Below are 22,914 nucleotides of genomic sequence, written 5' to 3'. Positions count from 1 at the left end.
AGTATTTATAATGAGTAGAAGTCCTAAGCAAGCATGCACAGACAAAGATCTGGATAGAGGAATCTTATTTGACATACATCGGTTATGTATTTAATTCTGTTATAAGACAGCGAAAACAAGTGAATGTCTCTTGTGTAAAACTCGTGTGTGTGTGAAAGTCTGAGAAGTAGTTTGACCAGATTTCTGTTACAGATGCTCATGATGTAGGATGTAGAATTCAAAAATCTTTATAGAGCCCAAATGTCAATATTCAGGCTTCTGATACGCTGTTTGTCCAAAAAGTACAGTATGTGGACGTCCAACAGTCTTCCCTGTATCTGGAAGAAATTAAAACAACAAGAAAACCAAATTGGACAGAAGAGCAGTGTTTACTTTTAGCTTGATGTTCAGTGTTTGGAGAATATTTCTTCTTTCCGCCATTTAGTCCTCCGCTATAGAAACTCTTAAGCCTCTTAAAAGTCATCTCTACTCTTAACAATTTTTAACCTTAGGAGCTAAGATGTTCCGTGAATAATTTTTATCTTTACTAAGATTTAGTCCTGAATTTAAGGGGAGATTCTAAGAAAATGTCATAATTCAAAGAATTTTATTAGAATTTCGTCACTAGGAGCAACTTTCAGGCTTAAGAAGCTTTGTGAATACGGGCCCTGATTACTGATTTAGTCCCCATTTTGACATTTTAATGGCTCCCATTTTTCTGGGAAGGCTTTGCACCCAGTTTTGGACCATGGCTGTGAGGATTCACCATTAAAGCATTACTGATGTTCATTCCAAAGATCTCCAGTGGGTTCAGAGAGTTGTGTAGGTCACTTGAGTTTTTCCATGTCAATAAGAGCAAATTCTGGAAACGTTCCATGTCATGCTGGACATGTTTGGCCCCTTGAGTTCCAGCGAAGGGAAAATAATATAATGACAGCATTGTTGCACAGTGACATTGTTGATTGTTCCACCTTTGTGGTAAGATGTTGGGGAAAAAACACATATACTGTACTGTATGTCCACGTACTTTGGTCCACGTAGATAGATTTTATCTGCATTGAACTCTCAATCTTGTCTCATTCGTATTCTGAATTTCCACTGTGTTAATTGAGAAACGTTCTGAAAAATCTATGATAAAACTCTTGAAAAATAAGGAAGGAAGAAGGCAAATAATGCTACATTTTATCATCATCATCATTAGGGGATATGCAACATTAATCGAAATCAATTCTTGAAGTTACTTTTCACATCACGTCTCTTTATTGTCCTACGTGCCTACAGGTGTCACTGAGCTAAGCAGAAATGATGGGACTCTTTTTTTTTTTTTTCTTTTTTTTTTCCCCAAACACTCATATAAATCTACAATTTACTCTTCAACCCTTTATCTTCATCTCTCTCAATATCAAAACCCTGAGTCTGCTTTATAAGTACACACACTCATATCTCTTTTCTTCCAGGTTGCCGTACGGCAGGACTTAGAGTGTGGATTAAAAAGGAGGGGGTTAGAGGACAAAGCTCTGAAGGAGAAAGGAGACACTTTATATGGAGGAGAGCATCACAGATGACTGGAGCTCAATTCTCCTGTGCCTCATTCCGAGCAATCCATCTCTCTGAGCGGATAGATTCAGTGCTTTTATCTATAAAGGCAGTTCTTTGCTAGAATACAGAGTGTGTATGTGTGTGTTTGGGGGCAGGTGGTTAAGAAAGACCAAAAGAGGCGAAAAGATGACCACCAAGAGACAGATGGACGGATAGAGTGAAACTGACAAAATGAAAGGAAGAGAGAGACCGAGAAGTAAGAGCAAACGGAAAGAGTGAGAGACTGATGGAAAGCAAAGAGAGTAAGACAGAGGGAGACTGACAGGTAGAGCGAAATGAAAAAGGGCAGGGATGGAGGGAAGAAAGGCAGAAACATAAAGGCAGAGACCATGAGTGAGGAAATGAGACATGAGAGACAGATCGAGAGAGGTAGGAAGAAAGACTGACCCTTTCTCTCAAATGTGCCCTCTTCCCTTTTCCCTACAAACTGCAATGTGCATCGCGGGACTCCTGCTTCACATCAAGTATATACTCTGGACACCAACATGTCTTCTGGATCTTTTACACTGCTTGCAGTCAAAATGGTGCCAGGTAGCAAAACTTTAAAGCTTTAAAACAGTTCTAAAACAGATTTCACTATATATAGCACACTATGTAGTGCACTGGATGTGGTTTAAAAGCAAATAATGTTATTTTCATCAGCGCTTATAATACGAGAGTGGGTATCAAAAAGTTTTGAGACTAGTTACGCGACAGCAGCGCGAGGCTGCACTCACAGTTACAGGGAGCACCGACCTTCAATAAGTCAGTGTGCCAAAAAACATCATCCTGTGTACATGCTATTGTATCTCATCATGAATAGCACGTTAGAACAACTGCCACAGAGATGGTGACCATGACTCTGCACTGAGTCGTTCCAAGTGTTTTTAGGGGCACGTGCGCTCCAAGAGTGGAGGAAGTGGTAACCTTGTTGCCTTGATAAGGCAATCCTCACGTGTGATTTTAACATGCGCAATGTTGATGCCAAGCTCGTCCCCAGGCTGTTGACCCAGGAGCAAGAACTTCATCAGTACTCCATGGATGACCTGTCCTTCATGCTGAGGATCATTACCACTGATGAAACTTGGGTGTATGGGTATGACCCTGAGTTGAAGCAACGGTTTCACAGTGAAAGAGATTATCATCTCCTTCATGAGCCAAAGCCTTGTAGTTAGCATTCGTTAGCACATCTGGATGGGGAATTCCGCATTGTATTGAACATAGTCTTTACAAGCCAGTTCTCCAGGACACTACATCAATTAGTTATACATGAATTATATAGCAGTCATACTGTGCACGGCTTATTACTGAGGAGAATAAGCTCAGTGAGGTAGCTAATCAGAGCAGCATTATAGCAAATTATCTTCTCCTGTTCAAACATTTAACTCTAGTCTACCACAATGAAAAGCAAGTGCCACTATTTGGTATTATTTAATAGTACTGTGGTGTAACCACATTAAACATTTTGATATACTATACACACACATTTTTCCTTTTCTTTCTTTCTTTTTTTTTTAAATGGCCTGTCATGAAGGCATGGCAGGAAGTCTCACCGATGGCTTGTGGAGGGGAAATACTGCAGAGGTTTGCTGGATATTTTATTATAAGTCTGAAAAAGAAAAAGCAGAGATGGGAATCACCAGGCACCAGACGATATGATATTATCACGATACCTAGTTGCCGATTCGATTCAGTTCGATTCACGAGTTCGTAAATATCCTGATTTAATTTTTACAATACTAAACAAACTCGGCCCATAATTCACTCCGATCACACAAGATGCTGTGCTGCATTCCAAGGTTTAAAATCTTTAAAGTGCGCCACCTGCAGGATTGTAGGAGAATGACAACAGTTAAACGTTTAACACCTAAAAGAGTCTGCCTGAAACTGTATACACACTTTAGAAAAAGAAAAACTTTATTTTATAAATTAAATGTCAATTTATTGCTATACAGCGGCACGGTGGCTTAGTAGTTAGCACTGTCGCCTTGCATCGGGTTCAATTCCAGGACAGGTTCGATTCCCACCTCAGGTCTGTGTGCACAGTGGGTTCCCTCCCACAGTCCAAAGACATGCAGATTAGACTAATTGGTGTTCCCAAATTGCCTGTAGTGTGTGAATGAGTGTTTGTGTCTGTGCGCCGGATGGATTGGCCAGGGTGTACCCCGCTTCAGGTGTGCCCCAAGTTTTCTGGTATAGTCTCCAGGCAGTAAACAGTATAGACGACGATGAGTGAGTGAGTATCGCTATATGTTTTGTATGGGTATTTATATTAAAATATTATGATAGTAATATGGTAATAGAATTAATATCATATTAATATAATATACATCATACTATTTTTCTTTTCCTGAATTGTTTGCACATTTTTGGCTGATTCTGCATATATGTGTGTGTGTTTTATATACATGTTTATATTCATTAAATAGCTTTTTCATATACTGTGTAATCAATTTTGCTACCATTGTGGCCATACATGAATCGCCGCACGGTACATCACTGAATCACGTCACTGAATCTCTAAACAGAAGGGAAGAGCTAGAGACAGAAAACTCAAAGCTAGACAACAAAGAGAAGCTGAAATGCAGTCAGTCGGTAGTCAGAAAGAATTTTGTGACAGGTTTATCTTCATCATGGCTTGTCGGCAAGCCTGAAGATCAGATTTTCAGAGGTTGCATCCATGTGGGAATCCTGACCGTAATAATGATGTTGAGGGCTCAGATTTTTTTTTTTTTTTTTTAAGAACATTTTAAATAGGATGATGCATTATACAGTATATGCGGCATATCCTACAGTAATATTAACGGCTTATTGCACAAGTATTTGGTGATTTTTGCAAAAAGTTATGTTTCAGATGTCATTTCTGTAGTCGTAATTGCAGTAGCATGTTCTCTTTACAGTGATTTCTTCTTAAGCATTTCTCTACGACTTGTGCAGAAATGTACATGACTGAAAAAAATGGAAATTTTATTCCCTTGCTTTGCTACGTTAAAATGGTATACCATTTAGTGTGAGGGGTTCGTGATTAATGTTTGCTGTTGCACACTCCAGTTAAAATCGATTTTTTTGTCATGTGACTGAGAACCAGAAGCAAAATTACTCCCTAATCTTAAAAAAAGATTATTTGTGTGTGTGTGTGTGTGTGTGTGTGTGTCTGGAAAACATCATTAATACATTTGTAAAAACCGTAGTGTAGTAGTCTGGTTGGTTTTTTATTCCCTCACACACACGCTCACTGCGCACACACTTTTTGGAAACATTATTACACTAGATGGGCGAGAATTCATATATGGTTACTCCATTGACCTTGCAGCACAAAAGAATTACAGCAATGAAAAAAAAAAGTACAAAAAGATTTGTATGAAAAAGTCTTCAAATGTTCAATTTAAAAAAACTTCAGGGAGAGCCGTATAAAGTGTTTGCTTCTATTCAGTATTACTGTATGCCACATGACTACTACTGAGTGATGGATTGAATGAGAACAAAACTATTCTCATTCAAGCAATTTATTTATTAATTTCTTTTCTTCCTAATAGAGAATTCAACTCTGTTATATTAATGCGATGATGATAAGTTCAGTGGTTAAGTCGTTCGGCTGATGATCGGAAGGTCCGAGGTTCAAACCTGTCCATCACTAATTAGCCATTATTGGGCCCTTAAGCAAGACCCTTAACCCCCAACTGCTCCTACTGTATGTGTAATGGGATAAATGTAAGTCGCTCTGGATAAGGGTGCTTGCCAGAAGCCGTAAATGTAAATACCAGATAACTACATCCTTAAACTCATGAATATTTGAGTTGCATCTCCATCATCGTCCTTTTATGCCATTATATTTAGGCATCCTGTTTAGTATGTTAAATGTGTCTTGGGACACAGCCCTATTACTTGTGCTTCAAAACCAATGTAATTGAGAATTTTTCCAGGCTTACAGTACCTGTGCTTTAAGATAATTGATAGATGTTGAACTGTGTATCAGAAAGTCACGAGTTCAAATCCCTGAACTGCCAAGCATGTCAGTCCATTGAGCAAGGCCCTTAAGTCTCAACTGCTCAGTTGTGTAAATGAGATTTAAGTCTCTCTGGATAGGGACATCTCTGGGCTATCCTTAAGAGATGACTAAAGACCGATCTGCTTCTTAGGTATTTGGATCAACCCCCCTTCCTACACACACACACAAAACAAACAAGGGTGAGGGTAACTGATGATGGTGGTATTTCTAGTTAATAACCTAGTAACCCAGTATAAGGATAAATCTAATGATGGAAACTTCAAAGCACTTCCTAAATGTAAATCTACCAAATATCATAAATGATCTCAATATCATAAATAACTCACTATAATAAAGTACTTTTTATTATACATTCTATGAGATTCTATTTGATATTTTGCACATGTTACACATGGATTCAAGTTATAATTTAAAATAGAAATGTGGACTTTCACATACAGTATAAACCTTAAAGAATTTTTTCAGGACTCTTTTATTAGGTTGTAGCAATGGAAAAAAAAAAAAAAAAAAAACTAAATGCCAGTATGAGAGTAGAGAACTGCATCTGTGTAAGCAGATAAATAAATCATGTACCCCACAGGGCTGACCTCACTGCCCACCTTTCTCTTTTCCTCCCTCTGTGCCAGTGTTATTGGATCTTTCAGCCAGAGGGCTTTGGAGCGATCACACAGCTCCTCCTCTGTTTCAGCAGCGAAATGTTCCGTGGTACCTTTGGCAGCCGAAGCTCTGCTCTGAAAGTCCGCTCTATAATTCAGTAGATTTATTGATTGCTTACTTTGCCTGCTTTGGCTAGATGCAGATGTTTAGAATGTACGAAGGTGATCACCGGGACTGATGGGTGCTTTTAGCATAGAAAGATTGTTCCTCAGCCCGTCCTGTTCAATAATTAATCGAAAGCCATTAGTGCGGAAGCGCAGTTAAACTCTGGTTTAATTAGTTTTTTTTTTTTTTTTTCCCAGCACTGATGTAATGACTTTGTTAGCAGGATAATGACAGATTCAGAGCAGATTTTCTCAAAGTTTCATGCATCTAACATTTAAAGTCATTTGCAAAAGTTAGTACCCTCTCTTTTTTTACATAATAAAAATCATCTTATTATATTGGGTCTCAGATTAGGCAAATACAACCTCAGACAAACAACAACATATATAACTTAAAATAAAAAATACTGTAAAATGCTGTAATGACAAAATGTTTCATCTTGTTTAATTTGTAAAGCCGTGTTCCTGTTCATCTTGTTTATACATTTCTTGTGAAAGGAAACAGTTCATTCTCTGTCTCTCACACATGTACAGGCCCAAATTACAGAGAATAATTTACCAGGACTCGAGCCCAAAATTAATGCCAGGCTCTTAATTATAGTCTCTATTATATTTTTCTCTATGCACTTTCCTCATGTACGTGATGATCTTTATTTCCATGAGGTAGATGTCTGAGCAGAATGCAGTTCTTGAGATTAGTATAACCAGACCCCCCCCACCCCCCGCCTACACACAATCATTTCTATGTCTCGGATATTACAAATTTTCACCACGGCACATCAGAAGGACATACAGGGTGAAGGGTGTTGCTAAGGGGCATGCATGTCTTTTGTTTCCATTATAAGGCACTTTCCTGATTATGGACAAAGAAATCTTGGGGAGGTAATTCCCTCTGACTGGGAGATCATGCAGATCAGAAGCAGTGCAGAGATACGGGGACAAAAAAACTATTACATTAAATTGCTTTTGTAGCACATCCAGTGTCGGGTCAGAGGGGCCGTACTTCGTAATTAAGCATCGCAACCTGCATTGACAGTGTCTTTCCTCTTTCTGATGTCCTTCACACCTCAATTAAGGCTTTATGCTTGGAGGGCATCTGTTCATGTTTTGGATGAATTATAAGGTATTGTATTTGGTAAAGTAAAAACTTTAAAACAATAATGAGCGGGTTTTGGATCTTTAGGGAAACAATACGTTAATTCAATTCACAAGTAATTTTAGGAAGTCAGTCTTCAGCTCATTTGCATAAATAAGATTTTTTTTTAAACAGGGTTAAAACTTTATTTATTGCATCTAATTTATTTATTATATTTATTTACCCACCTATCATCAATCCTGCTTATCCCAAGTAGGGTTGCAGGAAACCTGGAGCCTATCTCAGGGAACTTGAGGCTCAAATGAGGGTACACCATGCATTGGGTGCCTATCCATCGCAGGGCACAAGGACATCCAATCACACAATCAGGCAATTTGGAAACACCAGTCAACCTTGGACTGTGGAAGAAACCGGCGTACCTGTCGGAAACCCACCAAGCATGGGAAAAGCATGCGAACTCCATGCACGTAGACTGGGTGGTAAAATTCGAACTGGGTGCTGAGGCGACAGTTGGAATGATTAAGCCACAGCACCATTAATTTGGTTGTGATGCATTGGGAGGATTTATTATTGATTTATCTAGAACCTAGGGGATTGAGCTCAAATGACCATCAAACGGGTTGTTGTGTTTTTTTTTTTTTTCTTTTCTCTGTTATTTCCTTTTTTTGGCTTCTCAACAGAGAAGACAGGGTCAAAGTTTTAAGCAACAGAATGTTTTTGATTCTTTAATATGCTGCTCTTACAATATGTGGCTATTGTTCTGAACGACACCATCACATAACCTCTGACCCCTCTTAGTTTCCGTCATTGGGTCAATCTTAACACTGCTTACTAGGTTGTTACTTACAAAATATATCATAGGGTCAAATGCTGTTGGGAAGGTTTTTATTTATTTACATTTTTTTACGAAAATAATAAAGAAACAGATAGGTCTTTAGTTGTCATTAAAAGACTGCCAGTGACTCAGCTGTACGGACATCTAGAGGAAGTTTATTCCACCACCTAGGTGCCCGAATAGAAACCCATCTAGATGCAAGTCTTCTTCAATCTCTGAGAGATGGTGGGACCAGCCGAGCAGTGCAGAAGGATTGGAGGGCACGTGGTGCGGTGCAAGGTGTGATTAGAGCTGAGAAGTAGGTGGGTGCTGGGCCATTTTTAGCCTTGTGGGCAAGCATATGTGTTTTGACCTTGATGCGGGTATCTACAAAAAGCCAGTGCAGGGAGCAGGGAAGTGGGGTGGTGTGGGAGAACTTGGGAAAGTTGAAAATGAGACGTGCAGCTGCATTCTGGATCAGCTGCAGAGGACAAATGGTGCACAGAGGCAGACCTGCCAGAAATTAATTGCAGTAGTTCAGGTTTGAAATAACGAGGGCCTGAATAAGCACCTGAGTCGCCTGTGTAGAAAGAAATGGTCAAAATTTTCTGATGTTGTAGAGAAGAAATCGACAAGAGCGGGTAAGGTTAGCAATGTGTCGGGTAAATGACGGTTGTAAATGTAATTATAATGAAGATTCTCAGTCGTCCTGGTGAGGTTATGCGGGAGTTAAGTCATGTCAAATGGACTTTTTTACAGTTACATAGGTACTGTAGATACGTTTCACTACTCATCCTTTTATGCATGGTAAGAAAGGTTAGGGGTTTAGGCTGTGTTCATATTAGCAGCCTGAAGTGACCTAATTCAGATTTTTATATATATATTTTTATAGTTTTAATTTTCAAAAACAACATATGAATCATAACATGTACTTTATATATAACAATATACCCACCTTTTCCCTCTTTTCTCGCAACTAATTTACTTTGATAGAGGGTCGGTGCTCCAGGAATAAGCTCCAGATTTTTCCTAACATTGAAAAGTATTTTGCACTATGATTAGATTTTGTTGATTCATTGTTTCCTTGATGGGGAGTGGGTTGATTTCCATTGGGTTGATTTCCAGTTCAATAATATGCATTTCTTTCCTGCAGTTCCAGCCAGAAAAATGAAATATTTTTTATGGTGAGAAATCATAATCTCTTAATATCCAAATTCTAGGGTCACAAGGAATTGGAGTGCTTATAACCTTTTGAAGAGACATCAGTAATACAGTATATTCCCAGAGAACTTACTCAATTCTGATTTTTTTCCCCCCTAATGTTACACAGATCTGACAGTCTTTTAGGGGTCTATCAAATATGTGGTCCTAAATTAGGACCTTGAATTAGAACATGTAGATTGGAATTTATGCGACTTTGCATGTGTGCAACAATCGCTCACATTACTCAGCACACCCGTTTCTAACAGCGCTAGAAATAGCTGATAAAACAGCTTAAGCAAGGCGTCTGGATTTGTTTCTTCTTCAGGACCGCAAAAAATACCAACTGCTCGTCATCCTTTAAAGCGAATTCCCCAAGCATGTTTTTGTTGAAATCACATCCATTGTTTGAAATGAACGAGCGGTCGCAAGACTGGTCTTATGTTATGATCTGTTTAAACCCAGATGGCACGAGCAAAGATGTGTTAATGTGCTCATATCATATGTCCATGTCATACGTCCACTTAGAGTAAAAAAAAAAATCACTTTTAATTATGATAAGCAAATCCGATCTAAGCAAACAATCCGAATTGAGCCATGTGGGTTTTAATGTGAATGTAGCCTTAGACTTTAAGCGTCTCATCCTGCAAGTAAAAGCTTCCCCCCTTCCAGTTCGCCACGTATCTTTGTACTGTACATATCACAACCATTTTTTTTTTCCTACTGTGTGAATGCAAGATGATCAGGCTGTCCTCCCTCCACTTGCTTTGCCCTGTTTGTGTCGTGAAAAATGAGCCTCATTTCACAGCCCTTCAAAAAAAAAAAATATCAATAGCTCCTGCTGCTTCATCAGAATTTACGAAGCACATTGCTCACTTCTTGATGACTGTTATTTTTTCACCCCTCTGCTTAAAAGCTTAAAGCACCTAATTAAAACTTGTAATGGTGCACTGGCAGAGCGCCTGTGCAAAAAAAAGTTTGTTATTAAAAGAATTTCTTTGGCTTAGAGTGTTGTCGTGAGAGCAAAGTTAGCGTTTCTTGATGGGAAAGGACGTTTAGAGACAGAATATGTGTCCATGTGTGTGGGTGTGAACAGATTCAAGACGTTTCAACGATTTTATTGTGTGGTGTTGTTTTCGAACGCACTTTTGAATTAATCCTGATTGTGATGATGGGTGACGATATCCAAGGGGTGAAATGGATCAAAAAAGGTTTTCCGGTATCTGCGATTAAAAAAGAATTAGCTCGTGGTGGAAAAAGTCTTGCATGTGTCTGACTTATTTTCCCCAACTGCACCGCGACACTGAGTTCCTCCACCTGACAAATCCCTCTTTAAGCCCTGATGTTACCTCCTTCCTGTCCGCATCATGTCAAAATATCCTTGGTAAGTACTTATGGTAGCAACTTTAGCTGGTTATTAATAAAAAACGTTGGCGTAGAGGTTAGCATTGTCACCTTGCACCTCCAGGGTATGGGTTATATTTTCACTACGTGGTGTGTGTCATGGATTGGAACCTCATCCAGGGTGTACCTCGCCTTGTGGCCCAAGTCTCCCAGGATAAGCTCCAGACAACACCCCCCATGACCCGGTATAAACCGGTATAGACGATAAGGCACCATCTTTTTCTGCTCTAACCTTTCAAACTGAAAGTTTTCCTCTGTAAAATATTGTGTAGGGAATGATTGTTGTGTTCCATATTCAAGTCATATACAGTATGACATAGTGATTGTAGTGTCATGTCATAGAGTGCTCGGTTTTAGCTCTCTATACTAATCACCTTTCCTAGGGCTATTGCTAAGGACATGCTCCTGGCTCTTCCTCAGTCCCTAAACCAGGCCATGTTAGAACGTCATGGCATAGGGTGCTGTTTTTGGGTGGTATTACTGTGCCAGCTATTGGATCTTTCACGAAGCTGTAGATATGTAGGCTAATGTTATCCCAGTTAGACCACCACACAGCATGTTAAAATCTATGTGATGTAGCAAAAAAAACAATGGCCACTTCCATCGGTAAATGGTAACTGAATTACTGATAAGCCGATGGCAGTTAAAATGGCGAATACTGGCTGATAAATTGGTGCGTCCTTAGTTGCTTTGCATCGTTAGTGGGAACCACACAGTAATTGGTCATAGAATAATAGATGTCAAGTGAGTGTGAATTACATACCTGTCAGTTGCTACATGTGGCCTCAAATGTTCTTACTATCTGAAAACTAGTCTGTGATTTGACTCTGATTTTTTTTCTGAAGAGCATTCATTTTTTCATAAAATCAGTTGAAAGTCATAAAATCCGTAGAATATATGTAGTGCTGTGCACTCAGTTCCCACGTAGTAAATTATTAAGCAAAGGCATGGCAAATTTGTTTTAATGTATGCATGCACACTCAAACATCCTTAATCTTTAATAAAAATGCAAAGATGTGTGAGTAGAATAGAAAATACAAAAAGTCATGTAGCATTTTACAGTAGGTTCATTGTACAGATCCATTAGGCGATACCCTTCTGTATGTAAGGAGCAGACAGGGGGCGGATAATAAAACGTGGACTGAGGTTAAGGTTGTTGGAAGGAATGAAAAATTGGTAAAAAAAAAAAAAAGATTGTGGGTAAAAAAGGAAAGTTAGACTGTCATTTTGCCTCTTAGAGCTGCCAGATGAAAAAGAAGAAGGAGAATAAAGAAACTGATCGGTCAGTGGTCTGTAACATTTTTATATCCTGACTTGGGTCACATGGTACATGGGTAAGAAAAACTAACCAAAATCATCATGGATACTCGGGTGTGGCGTGTCTCAGTGACCAGTGATACTGTAAGATGCACTGTTCCCAATAATAATATACTCTTCAAAGATGCTAGCTAATAGATCCCTTTGCCAGGCTGGAAATCAAACATGAATCCATGAACTGGAAAAGAGTGATGGGCATGGCACTGTGCCCGTTTCCACCCGCTGAGCATCGGTATAGAAAAATGTCAGTTTGAATAATAGTCTGAGGAGATTATGACCGCGTTGGTTGGATGTTGGCTAAAATGTTTCTCAGTTACATCAGTAAACCCATCACCATGAAAGACGTGGTTTGCCATCAAGTGCATCCATATGCAGACACCAGAGTGAAAATATGTGACAGTATGTCTTAGATTAATGTATTTATTTGGGGAAAATAGCCCATGGGAGAATTTTTTAAAAGTTTAAAGGGCTTGCTTGCAGTGGAGATCTGTAACCTGGCTAGAGGAGAGTCCACTGACTATGCTATGGAGACGGAGATACTCAAGCCATAGAGCTGGGAGGCTGCAGTCTCCAGAAGTGTCTTAAAACATGTATTGAATTCATTGTTATTAAGATCAGAATAATTGCAATGAATTAAAGATTTATTAAGCAGTTCATGTCAAGTTCTTTCTAAAGTTCTTTTTGAGCTCTACCATAAGTCACATCTTGAAGACCTATCCTTTATCTGTCATGATGCTGCAAGCTAGTGTCCGCTGTCTCTGGTTGTCTTTAATGTCTTCTTTAATGTGTTCCTGATGACAGGTTATCCCAGCCGGACCACAATGAACCAACACAATATGTAACCAGCGCAACATAATCACTGATAGGCATTGACCAATATCATTGTGCAGCTGCTAAATCGGTGCATCCTGAGTCGCTCTGCATGGTTTGTGGGAACCTCTGTACAGTACCTTGTTCGTCAGTAAAACAGGAGCGCTTTAGGACCACATATACTGCAGTAGTAATTGATGATGAAATGCATACCTGTCAGTTGCTACATGTGGTCTGAGATGTTCTTACTATCTTAAAAAAAATCTATCATCAAGTTGCATGGTGAAGACCCATCCTTCATAGTGGCGTGATGCTTCAAGCTAGTGTCAGCTATCTCTGGTTGTCTTTAATGTAGCGGTTTTTCTACTCACTAATTGGACTTTCAGTTTGGCGCTGGTTGTCTGACAATGATTTAGACTCAGAAAAAGAAGACATCGTAACTCTCCTTCAGACTTCGACGGAGCTGCAGTGGGCCTATTTCTCTACCAGAACCGTTTCGTTTTTAAAAATGGTGACATTATACTGTAACTGTTGTAATTTCCTGGAATAAAAAATAATAATAATAACGCTTATAAATAAAGGTGTTGTTTATAGGTCAGTATCAGGTCTGATTTTGGTGCAAGGTTATTGTCGTGGTGCTGGAGAAATTTCGTTTCTTCATATATTTTAATGATCGTGTTTATGAAAACGGCTTACATTTGCGGTCTCGTTGAGGGATGCAATAATAACATTTATCATTTTAGAAGAGTGCATATATTTTCCCTGAGTCTTGTTTTGCAAAGCATCATTACCAAAGCAATCATTAATTAATTTTAAAAATAAAAAAGCGCCTTTGAACATACAATGTCGCTAACTATTAAAAATCATCCTAAACACAACAGTGCTGTTGGGATACCAGTACGGTGATATTGATGAGCTCTGGGCCTACGATCCATCCCAGCGGTGAACTGAATTGCCTGGGTTTATTCGCTTACCTTTTCTAAAAGCACTTTGGCACCAAGACAGAAACATCTCCAAATATGAGTGTGTGTGAATGTATTTGTACAGTATATATCCAGGTGTGCTCTCTCCCGCTGTGCAGTTGTCTTTTGACATTTTATGACTCATTATATTTGGAAGTACAGTATGTGCGCTTTAGAATACTAATATTTTCTTCATCTCTTATGTTTAGTCGTGTCTTTTCTGCAGTGTTCCGCATCTGCCTCACACTTGTATGGAATTTTTTGCTGCAAACTTTGTCTTGATGCACGATGATCTGTTTTTTGTTTTAACAATTTCGCCAAGATTTCTCAATTTGATGTTTGCTATTTACTATTATTTACTAACTTGACATGACTAACAGCTTATTCCAGCTTCGAACTCAATCCAAGCGGTATTGTTGAAGCATCAGTGGGAACACAATAGGAAAAGGTTCTGTCATTTTGTCACTGCTGCACCGGTTGGGTGTTGAATATAAAGCTTCGTTAAAGGTTACAGTGCCTGCTGTGAGGTTTGAGAAATGTCATGGATTTGTCTCCATGTATCAGCTCCTGACTATTGTCCTTTCACAGTTAATACCTTTTTGTCAAAAAAAAAAAATGCAACCCTGCTATACTGTATCTCAATTGCTTTATGAAAAGTCTTATACAAATGGGATTACATTTAAATAGGGTGCTTGCCTGTGATCACTCTGATTATTTTTATCCCAATTGGACTTTTTTTTTTTTTTTTGTAGACATTTTCTACAGAGAGAACATAGAGAACTCTACAGTATACCACTTGTCCTTGTAGGAGGATGCACTGATGGGGGACACCCTGGATGGGGTGACAGTCCATCGCAGGGCATCTACATCCGTACTACCGGCAGTTTAGGGATGCTATTTAGTTTAATGTGCATGTTTTTGGACTGTGCAGGAAAACCCACCAATCACGGGAAAATTATGAAACACTCCGTGCACACAGACCCGAGACACCGCTCAAACCTTCGACCCTGGAGGTGCGAAGCCACAATGCTACCCACTATGCCACTGTGCTGCTACAGTACACTTCTTCTTGTATGGCTTTGATCAGTCTTTCATTCTATTTTCACATCGCGTCCAAAACACATGTTTATCCTAAACTGAAATAAGAACCAGCACCTCTTCTTTACTCCGGTGTCTCTTTGACCGTCTTGGTGCCATATTGTGAATGGAGTAAAAATTACAACCTGCTGTAAACTCATTCCTCCTGTGGTCGCTTTATTGCTGTCAGGTTGCAAGATTTTTTCTCCCCGAGGTTGTGTGTAAAATATTTATTATGGACGTCCAACCGAGTTGAATCCAAAGAGACCAAAAGACTTTTAGGGTTAGAATAGATTGCTTAGATACTGAAAAAGTTTTTGTTTTTTAAACAAGTTAACTTTGGTGCATGAGACACTAGACCGTTCCCACGTCCAGTTTCGAGACAAAAACAGACAGGAATATTTTAAGGTTTCAACATATAAAGACCATAAGGCACGATTCAACCCAGTCCTGTAGTACTGTTCGCTATTTTAAATGTGTGACTTGTTTTTAGAGCCTTTATCTCGGACATGTTGTGTTATCTCAGGACCACAAGAATTGACGGATCATGAAGGGACGTGCTGCCTGGAGCCTGAGTTTAGTTGTGTTATTCAGCTCCATCAGTGCAGGTGTAATTGCTGTGTGCTTGTTCAGCAGTTTTGCCTATTTATACTTGCTGACAGGGAAGGTTTGCTGCACTGTTTTTTTGGGACAGCATTTACATATCCTGTGATGTTTAGTTGATTTAAACATATACAGTTTAACTATGCTGGTGTAAAATGTACCCATTATATTAGTAACTAGGGGCAATTCCTGAAGAAATTGTAAATGAGGGGTGTACAGATGCATTAGTTTTGCTGGTCCATATAGTGGAAATGGCTTAGATGTCATCCATAGCTCCTAAGATCTGTGTGTGTGTGAGGAGAGGGTGTGCGGTTTGGGCCGGTTGTCTTAGCAACGACTCTGACTCTCAACACCGAGAGTGTACCCTGACACCAGAGTACAAAATGCATGTGAATTATTTTTTTTTTTTTGTCATGTTCTAAACAAACCTGGATCGCTCCCAAACACCTTGACCAAACCAAACTTCTCTATTTAAAGTTCACACAAGGCAGGAGACCTGGCTCTCCAGGGTGATTAAAGTTCTGTGGAGTTGAATGCAAAATTGAGGACATATGAGTGAGAGAGAGAGAGAGAGAGAGAGAGAGACGGGGGGTAAGTTTTTGCTGAATCAGTGTGTCCGCTTTAGAAATCCCATTATAATCTGTGGAGTGATGTTTGCAGTGAATTTAGGGCAGTTTTTGAAGGGGTTACTTATTTTTGATGATATGGTTTTTAACCAGAGTAGTAGAGTTACTTTAGCTCTTCAATAAGATGAGTTTTCCAAAAAACGAGCAAGCTACAGTATGAGTCAGGGGATAGAAGTGGTTCAGCACGAGTACCAAAAGGATCTTCAAAAATTCGAGATTGTTCCATTATGCTTTGAGAGACACGGACGGAAGTTTCATACTGTTGGAGTGAGGGAAATACGGTTAAATGGACATGAATCAGATGATTAAAAAATGTTTGGAAGAGCTTTGATCAGATTTGTTAGAAAAATAATTAGCACACCTTGCCCGTTCTGGAAGAGGAATTTGGTTTCATTAATTGCCAAAGTTTTTTGCCCTCGCAGAAATGCAATAATAATAGCTCGAGGAGCACTCCTACTATTAATAGTAAATTAAATATTGTTATACTTGCAAAAAATTGCACATTTTTGACAACCTGCTAACATGTCTGTTATGGCCTTGGACCTCCAGAGTCGGGGGTTCTCATGGCTCTCCGAGGTGATTGAAGTTCTGTGGGGGGGAGTGATCCCACATCGAGCACATATGAGTGAGAAAGACACAGGGGGTTAGTTTTTGCTGAGTGTGTCTGCTCTAGAAATTCCATTATAGTCTGCCGAGAGATATTTGCTGTAAATTAAGAGCCATATTTGATGGGGTTACTTTTTTTTTTTTTTTGCATTTATTTGCATTTGTGGTGTGTGTGTGTGTGTGTGTGTTGTCCAGGATGTACCGTGACCCCTGCGTTAAGTCTTCTGGGATAGACTCTAGGTCTAGAGAACTGTGACCCTGTGTACAATATAAAGCAGTATAGAAGATGAATAATGAATGAACATGCACGTTGTGTTTACACTTACCCCATATTTCATTACTTATTGTAGTATTATTGTGCATTCTGTTTACAGGTCAGCACTGCATTGTCCCGTATTGTCCTTTTTTTCTGTTTTGTGCATATGGTTGAAATGAAACCATATTGTATTCCAAATAATATAGGAAGGGGCGGCACGGTGGTTTAGTGGTCAGCGCTGTCGCGCCTTGCACCTCCGGGGTCCGGGTTTGATTCCCGGTCAGGCTCGATCACCGTCTCTGTGTGCATGGAGTTTGCATGTTCTCCCCGTGTTTGGTGGGTTTCCTCCGGGTATTCCGGTTTCTTCCCACCTTCCACAGACATGCTGATTAAACTAACTCGCGTTCCCAAGTAGTGTATGAATAAGTGTGTGTATGTGTGTGTGTCCTGCAATGGTTTGGCACCCTATCCTAAGCCTGGGATAGGCTCCAGGCCCCCCGCGACTTTGAATACTGGATTAAGTGGTATAGACACTGAGTGAGTGAGTTTATTGGAAGGTTAATTATATTTCCCTACTTAATTTATTCGGTAATTTTCTTAATTATCAGCCTTATTGTAATATTAAGTCATGACAACAGGAGAGTTTAGTAACGGGTGATGGAGTTTGTATATCAGTGTCTGTGCTTTAATGTGGGTGGAATAAATTCTGCACTGGATTGTGATTATGCTTTCTCCGGGTCTGCTGTCTGGAGGAGGCGGTTGCATTACTGCGTGAACAATATGTGTTTATTCTGCATGATGTGATGTGTTATGACCTGTTTGGAGAAACAGTCTGAAACTAGGCATCCGAGAACTTAGAAAACCGAGGGCAATGTTTTTCTGACACACTGGTTTCTGAGTGAAGAACTAAAGAGACACCTACAGTACCTCAGTCTTGCAGTTTATATATAAAGCCTGTGTCACTTGCTTTTAGTATTAAAATTAGATATGCATCCATTGTGTGCGTGTTTTTTTTTTTTTTTTTTGTCTGATTTCGGTCCAGCAGATTTTCATTTCTAAAACTTACTTTTCTTTGATTAAAATAATCAACTGTATGTTCATAATAAAACTATTAGATATCTTTTGCATTGTCTGAAAACAACCAGTAAGTGGGAAGTCTATCACATGCTTCCTCCGACACACCAGCATCTGTCCGAACTGCCCATGCTTGGTTAGGAGGAAAGCGCTACCCGCATGAGTAGAGTCACCAGTGTCGCTTGCTGTGAGAGTTTAAGTATGTCACCCTTCCTTTCTGAAAGCACGGCCAGGCTGCTCCTTAGGCTCATGGGATGGGATTCGAACTCGTGAACACTTTTATGGGGAGTGCGTGTGATCGGTACGGAATTGGCTATATGCGAGGCCGATCGGTGGCCAATCAATAAGTGAACCAAGTGTTACGACACTGCCTGATATGTCAAACAGTTGATCAATTAAGTTGAAGATTTAACTGTTTGTTCAACGTTAAGGAGTCTGATACCTTTGTTTAGTTAAATTCTTTTTCATTTAAGGCACAAAAAGTTTAAAGAAGTAGGTTGCTGAGATGAGTCAGGAGTCAGCGAGATTCAGGGTAATGGCTCCTACAAGACCTAGAACTGAAATATTGACCTTTCACAGAGCTGCAGAAGGGAACAATGTTATTAAAATAGCAGCGCGTTTAGGGAGACTATTATTCAGAATCTGAGAAAACATGGACACAAAGAGACAACCAAGACCAAGAAGCGTGTGAACCGTGTGCTCAAATCTGTCAAGGTTTTGGAGGTAACAGTCATTACTTTAAATCCTATGTTTAAAAGAACTTGAGAAAAAATATATATATTGTCTCTAGATCTCGACGTTGTTGGGGTATGAGTGAAAATGTAAAATTGTATGCTATAGCGCCACCTTTAGGTCAAGTGGGCATATCTCAACAAGCCTTGTGTTTCTGTGGCTAAATTCAGTTCGCATTTTCTCCACAATTCTCAGAAAGTCCAACAGTAAGATTATGGCTTATGGGATGTGTCATGTGACCCTGGTGATCCACAGCTGGCTTGCATTGGCTAAAAAAATCACGATGAAGCTACAGCTTTACAGTGATGCACTGTGTTATACAAAGAGGGAGTTAGAAGTGACAGGAAAATATTATGTGTACTAATATTGATTTTAGTAAGATTTAATAAGAATTCTTGGAGAATTTTTTTCGTAATGTATGTATAAATTTGTATCATTCACGTGTAAAAAACGATTTAAGAGTGTTTAAATGATATATGGTACCATAGCACTCCCATCATACTGTAATTGCAGCCAATTCCAGCTTATCATCGCAAATGCCCCTGTAGGAAATCAAAGTGCCCTCTAAGACTATTTTTATCCATGGACTTACTGTACTGAGTCATTGACTTTTCCATGTTTTTGCACCGTATTTTGCCTTAGCTCTGCATTGTTGCTTCATTGCTAATAACGTCAGAGCATGTGGAAGCCCCACCACAATCTGTAGCACAAATCCCAAAAGAGAGGAATGGTGTTTACCAATAAAAAAGAAAAGATGAAGAAGAAGAAAAAAAACAATAGGGTTCCAACAGCTTCAGTGCCTGTGTAAAAACAACAGAATATCATTTTGATTGTTTCACATTAAAAAAAAATATGAAAATATTATTTTTTATTATGAATAATATTAAAAATATATATGAACTCTATGGCGAATATGTCGGCTATTGTCAATAGGAAGATCAGAAACACCAGGCTGAACATAACAGACCCAACCCCCAACAATACAGATGAGCTAAAGGCTGCTATTAAAGCAACCTAGTCTTCAGTGATGCCTCAGCAGCACTGATTCAGTAATTCATGCTAAAAGAGCTCCCACCAAGTATTGATTTATAAATAAACAGAATTTTTCAGAATTTCTGTGTTGTAAATATTTTTTTTGATTGCGCTTAGATATACAGTACTGTACACACAAAGCTAACACCCTTTATCTGTGATTGTGCTTGCAGAACTTAGCGAGGTGCTGTTTGTCATCCAGAGCCAGAGGAACTCCTTCCACGCTCAGCGAGCACAGAGACTGCGAGCGGATCTGCTATTACAGGCTGAGGCGCTCCAAGAGGTACCCTTACTCTAAATCACAGCCTGTGTGTCCTCGTCATATCCCTCCTGCAAGTGTTTTTCTTTCTTTTTCCTTCCTTCTTTAATTCCTTTTTTCCTTCCTTCCTTTCTTGCTTGCTTTGTAACCACGCACAGTCTGTCATCACTCAGTAGGAAAGTTGTCTTCATCCAGGTATCATATTTTAATATAGTTGCTTTTATAGTTGGATTTTTTTTTTTTGAGTTTCCCTTTTTGAAAGCTCTTCACACGTCTCTGTCTGCACGTACTCTCTTCTCTCTACACAACTTGGCACAGCATTACATTTTATAAAGCTCTTAAAATAAACTGTTGTAACAACTATGCAGGAGTTCTTCTAATAAGGAAACTTTATGAATCGTAGTGCAATGACCTAAAAAACACACACAAACACCTGGTGGCATTATGTCAGCTCCATACATACATATGGCATTTAAATATTTGATGTTAAGCATTATGGTGGCACGGCTGGGGTTCGAGTGAGTTCTGACTGTTTCGGTTTCTTTTCTTCCACCACCCAAAAACAAAAAAATGTAATTTAGGGCTTATTCCTGCTATTTCCTGGTGTAGGCTCCTGATCCTGCTTACAATAGGTAAATGACTATACTATAAACATTTTATATGTTTATGAAGTTATACTGTTTGATCCAATTCCCTGGTGGAGAAGTAGCGAACCAGGGTTTGATTCAATGGTTCGATTCAGGAAACCAACCACAGCCTCAAGGGTTTGCCCTAGTCAGTGCACCCTCTAACCCAAGCCTGGATAATTTAAAATCCGTTCCAAATGAAGTAACCTGACAATCAGCTATGGCGACCCCTAATGGGAGCAGTCAGAAAAAAAGTTTAATTTTACAGTATAATCCATAAAATATGAACTTTTTTGTTTGTATGAATTTTCTTCGATTTTTTTTTCCATATATGTTTTTGCACATAGACTTTTATATATGTGTATAAAAGTGACAAAAACAACCAATCACAGAATTTAGGAATACTGATAAATTCACCAACACCAAACACATCTCTGTGCTAATGTTACTGCTGTGCTCAGAATGGTCCACCACCCTCGGATAATATCTCCACAGCGGTGGGCCAGTGGTGGTCCATTTACTTTGATGGCAAATAAAAAAGTGTGTGTCTGTGTGTAGAAGGGGCATAACCGACTACATTATTCAGAATGAATAGAATGTGTTCCAAATGTTCATGAGTACAGATAGGAGGTCCAGTATGGTTGTTGTTTTTTTTCCCTTCCCACATTGCATCTGGTTGAGATGATGGGTGTGCAACAGGAACATTAATCTCATATAGGTTTGAAGAAGTAGTAAGGTATGAAGGTTGTTGGGGTGCTCTGGGGGATTGGGCCAATCGGAGTAACTTAGATTTTTTAAAATCACATAAACCGTACTATTCTTATTATGCAAAATCTCAACCTGCCGTCACCAGTGTGAAAATATTACCTCTTTAAAAATGTGTCAGATTTGCTATATGCAAAGTTTCTTAAGAAGAAAAACCATATGGGGAATGTCTGCCGAAAGCTTCAACAAAACAAACCTTATTCACCACTTTTGAGTATGAAAAGTTATTCTCAAAGGCACCAGCTACCTCTTGTAACTCGACCGTCACTTAACCACCTATAGCAGGAGCCCTCGAACAGCTTGAGCTTTACTCTGCAGAGTTAAAAGGCTGAAATTAGTATCACAAAAATTATAATAAAGAGAAAAATAGGGAACGGTTCGTTTCCCTGGCCGAGGCTGCCGGGGTTTAACCTCGCGCTGCGTGCATTCGGGCTGACAGTGAGTGACTATTCAGCCCCGCTGCACACAGTCTGGATGATAAGAGGAATAGACTGTCTCTTAGAAATGCAGAAATTCTCATATTTATAAAGAAACGCCGGCCTTCACTGCTTACCAATAAATAGCCATGATTGGCTCGGCAAATCCAAAGTGACTGACGTTTGTGTTTATTTAAAATCGTTCAGCGCAGTTCTGATTTGTTATTTATTGACTCAGCCTTGTTCCTGTGCTGCATGTTACTGTATAATGAGTGAGATTAGCCGGACAGTAGCATTTTACATTTGGCATTTCGGTGAGTGTGTGTAAGAGCCCCATGATACTAGTTAATTAATGAAAAAATGTTTGCTTTTAAGCCAAGTATAGGGCATTCTATTGGTTTGAATTTCTTGTTAATCCACATTAAATAATAACAAAATGAAATATGCTGCACATGTTGCCTTCCAATAAATACAAGTTTTAAATGTATGATACTTTCTTAGATCTTCTAGATCTATATTTGTGCACCGCTGTTTTAGAATAGTAATTTTTTACAATAAATAAATAAATATTCCATCCATCCATCTATTAAGGAACTCTGTAGTCCAACTAGGGACCATGGGAGCCAATGGTGACCTTTTTTTTTTTCCTATTTTCACAAACGTGAAAGGACCTCCGGTCAACATTCACATTAACATTTATACACAAAAGGCAATTTGGAAATGCCAATTAGCCTAACCTGCTTGTCTTTGGACTGTGGGAGGAAACCTGAGTACCTGGAGGAAACCCACCCAGCACAGGGAGAGACTGAAATCGGAACCGGAACCGGACCCTAGAGGTGCAAGGTGACAGTGCTAACCACTACTCCACCGTATCCCAAAAAAACATTACTGGGTAATAAATAGTACACTTTA

The 22,914-nt window shown here is 39.2% G+C and overlaps 1 protein-coding gene across 2 annotated transcripts in view; it reads left to right on the top strand.

The window, feature by feature from the left end:
• Positions 1 to 22,914, top strand: part of b3glcta (beta 3-glucosyltransferase a) — a 174,942-nt gene that overhangs the window by 76,899 nt on the left and 75,129 nt on the right. For both annotated transcript variants that reach the window (XM_053506669.1, XM_053506668.1), the window contains exon 4: positions 20,110 to 20,219. In XM_053506669.1, the coding sequence (XP_053362644.1) occupies positions 20,110 to 20,219 (110 nt within the window). The remainder of the gene's footprint in view (positions 1 to 20,109; positions 20,220 to 22,914) is intronic.

The sequence above is a fragment of the Clarias gariepinus genome, chromosome 11, assembly GCF_024256425.1.
Source record: "Clarias gariepinus isolate MV-2021 ecotype Netherlands chromosome 11, CGAR_prim_01v2, whole genome shotgun sequence".
NCBI classification, from domain to species: Eukaryota; Metazoa; Chordata; class Actinopteri; order Siluriformes; family Clariidae; genus Clarias; species Clarias gariepinus.
The sequence above is the reverse complement of the archived record's forward strand: the minus strand, read 5'-3'. Positions and strand labels throughout refer to the sequence as shown.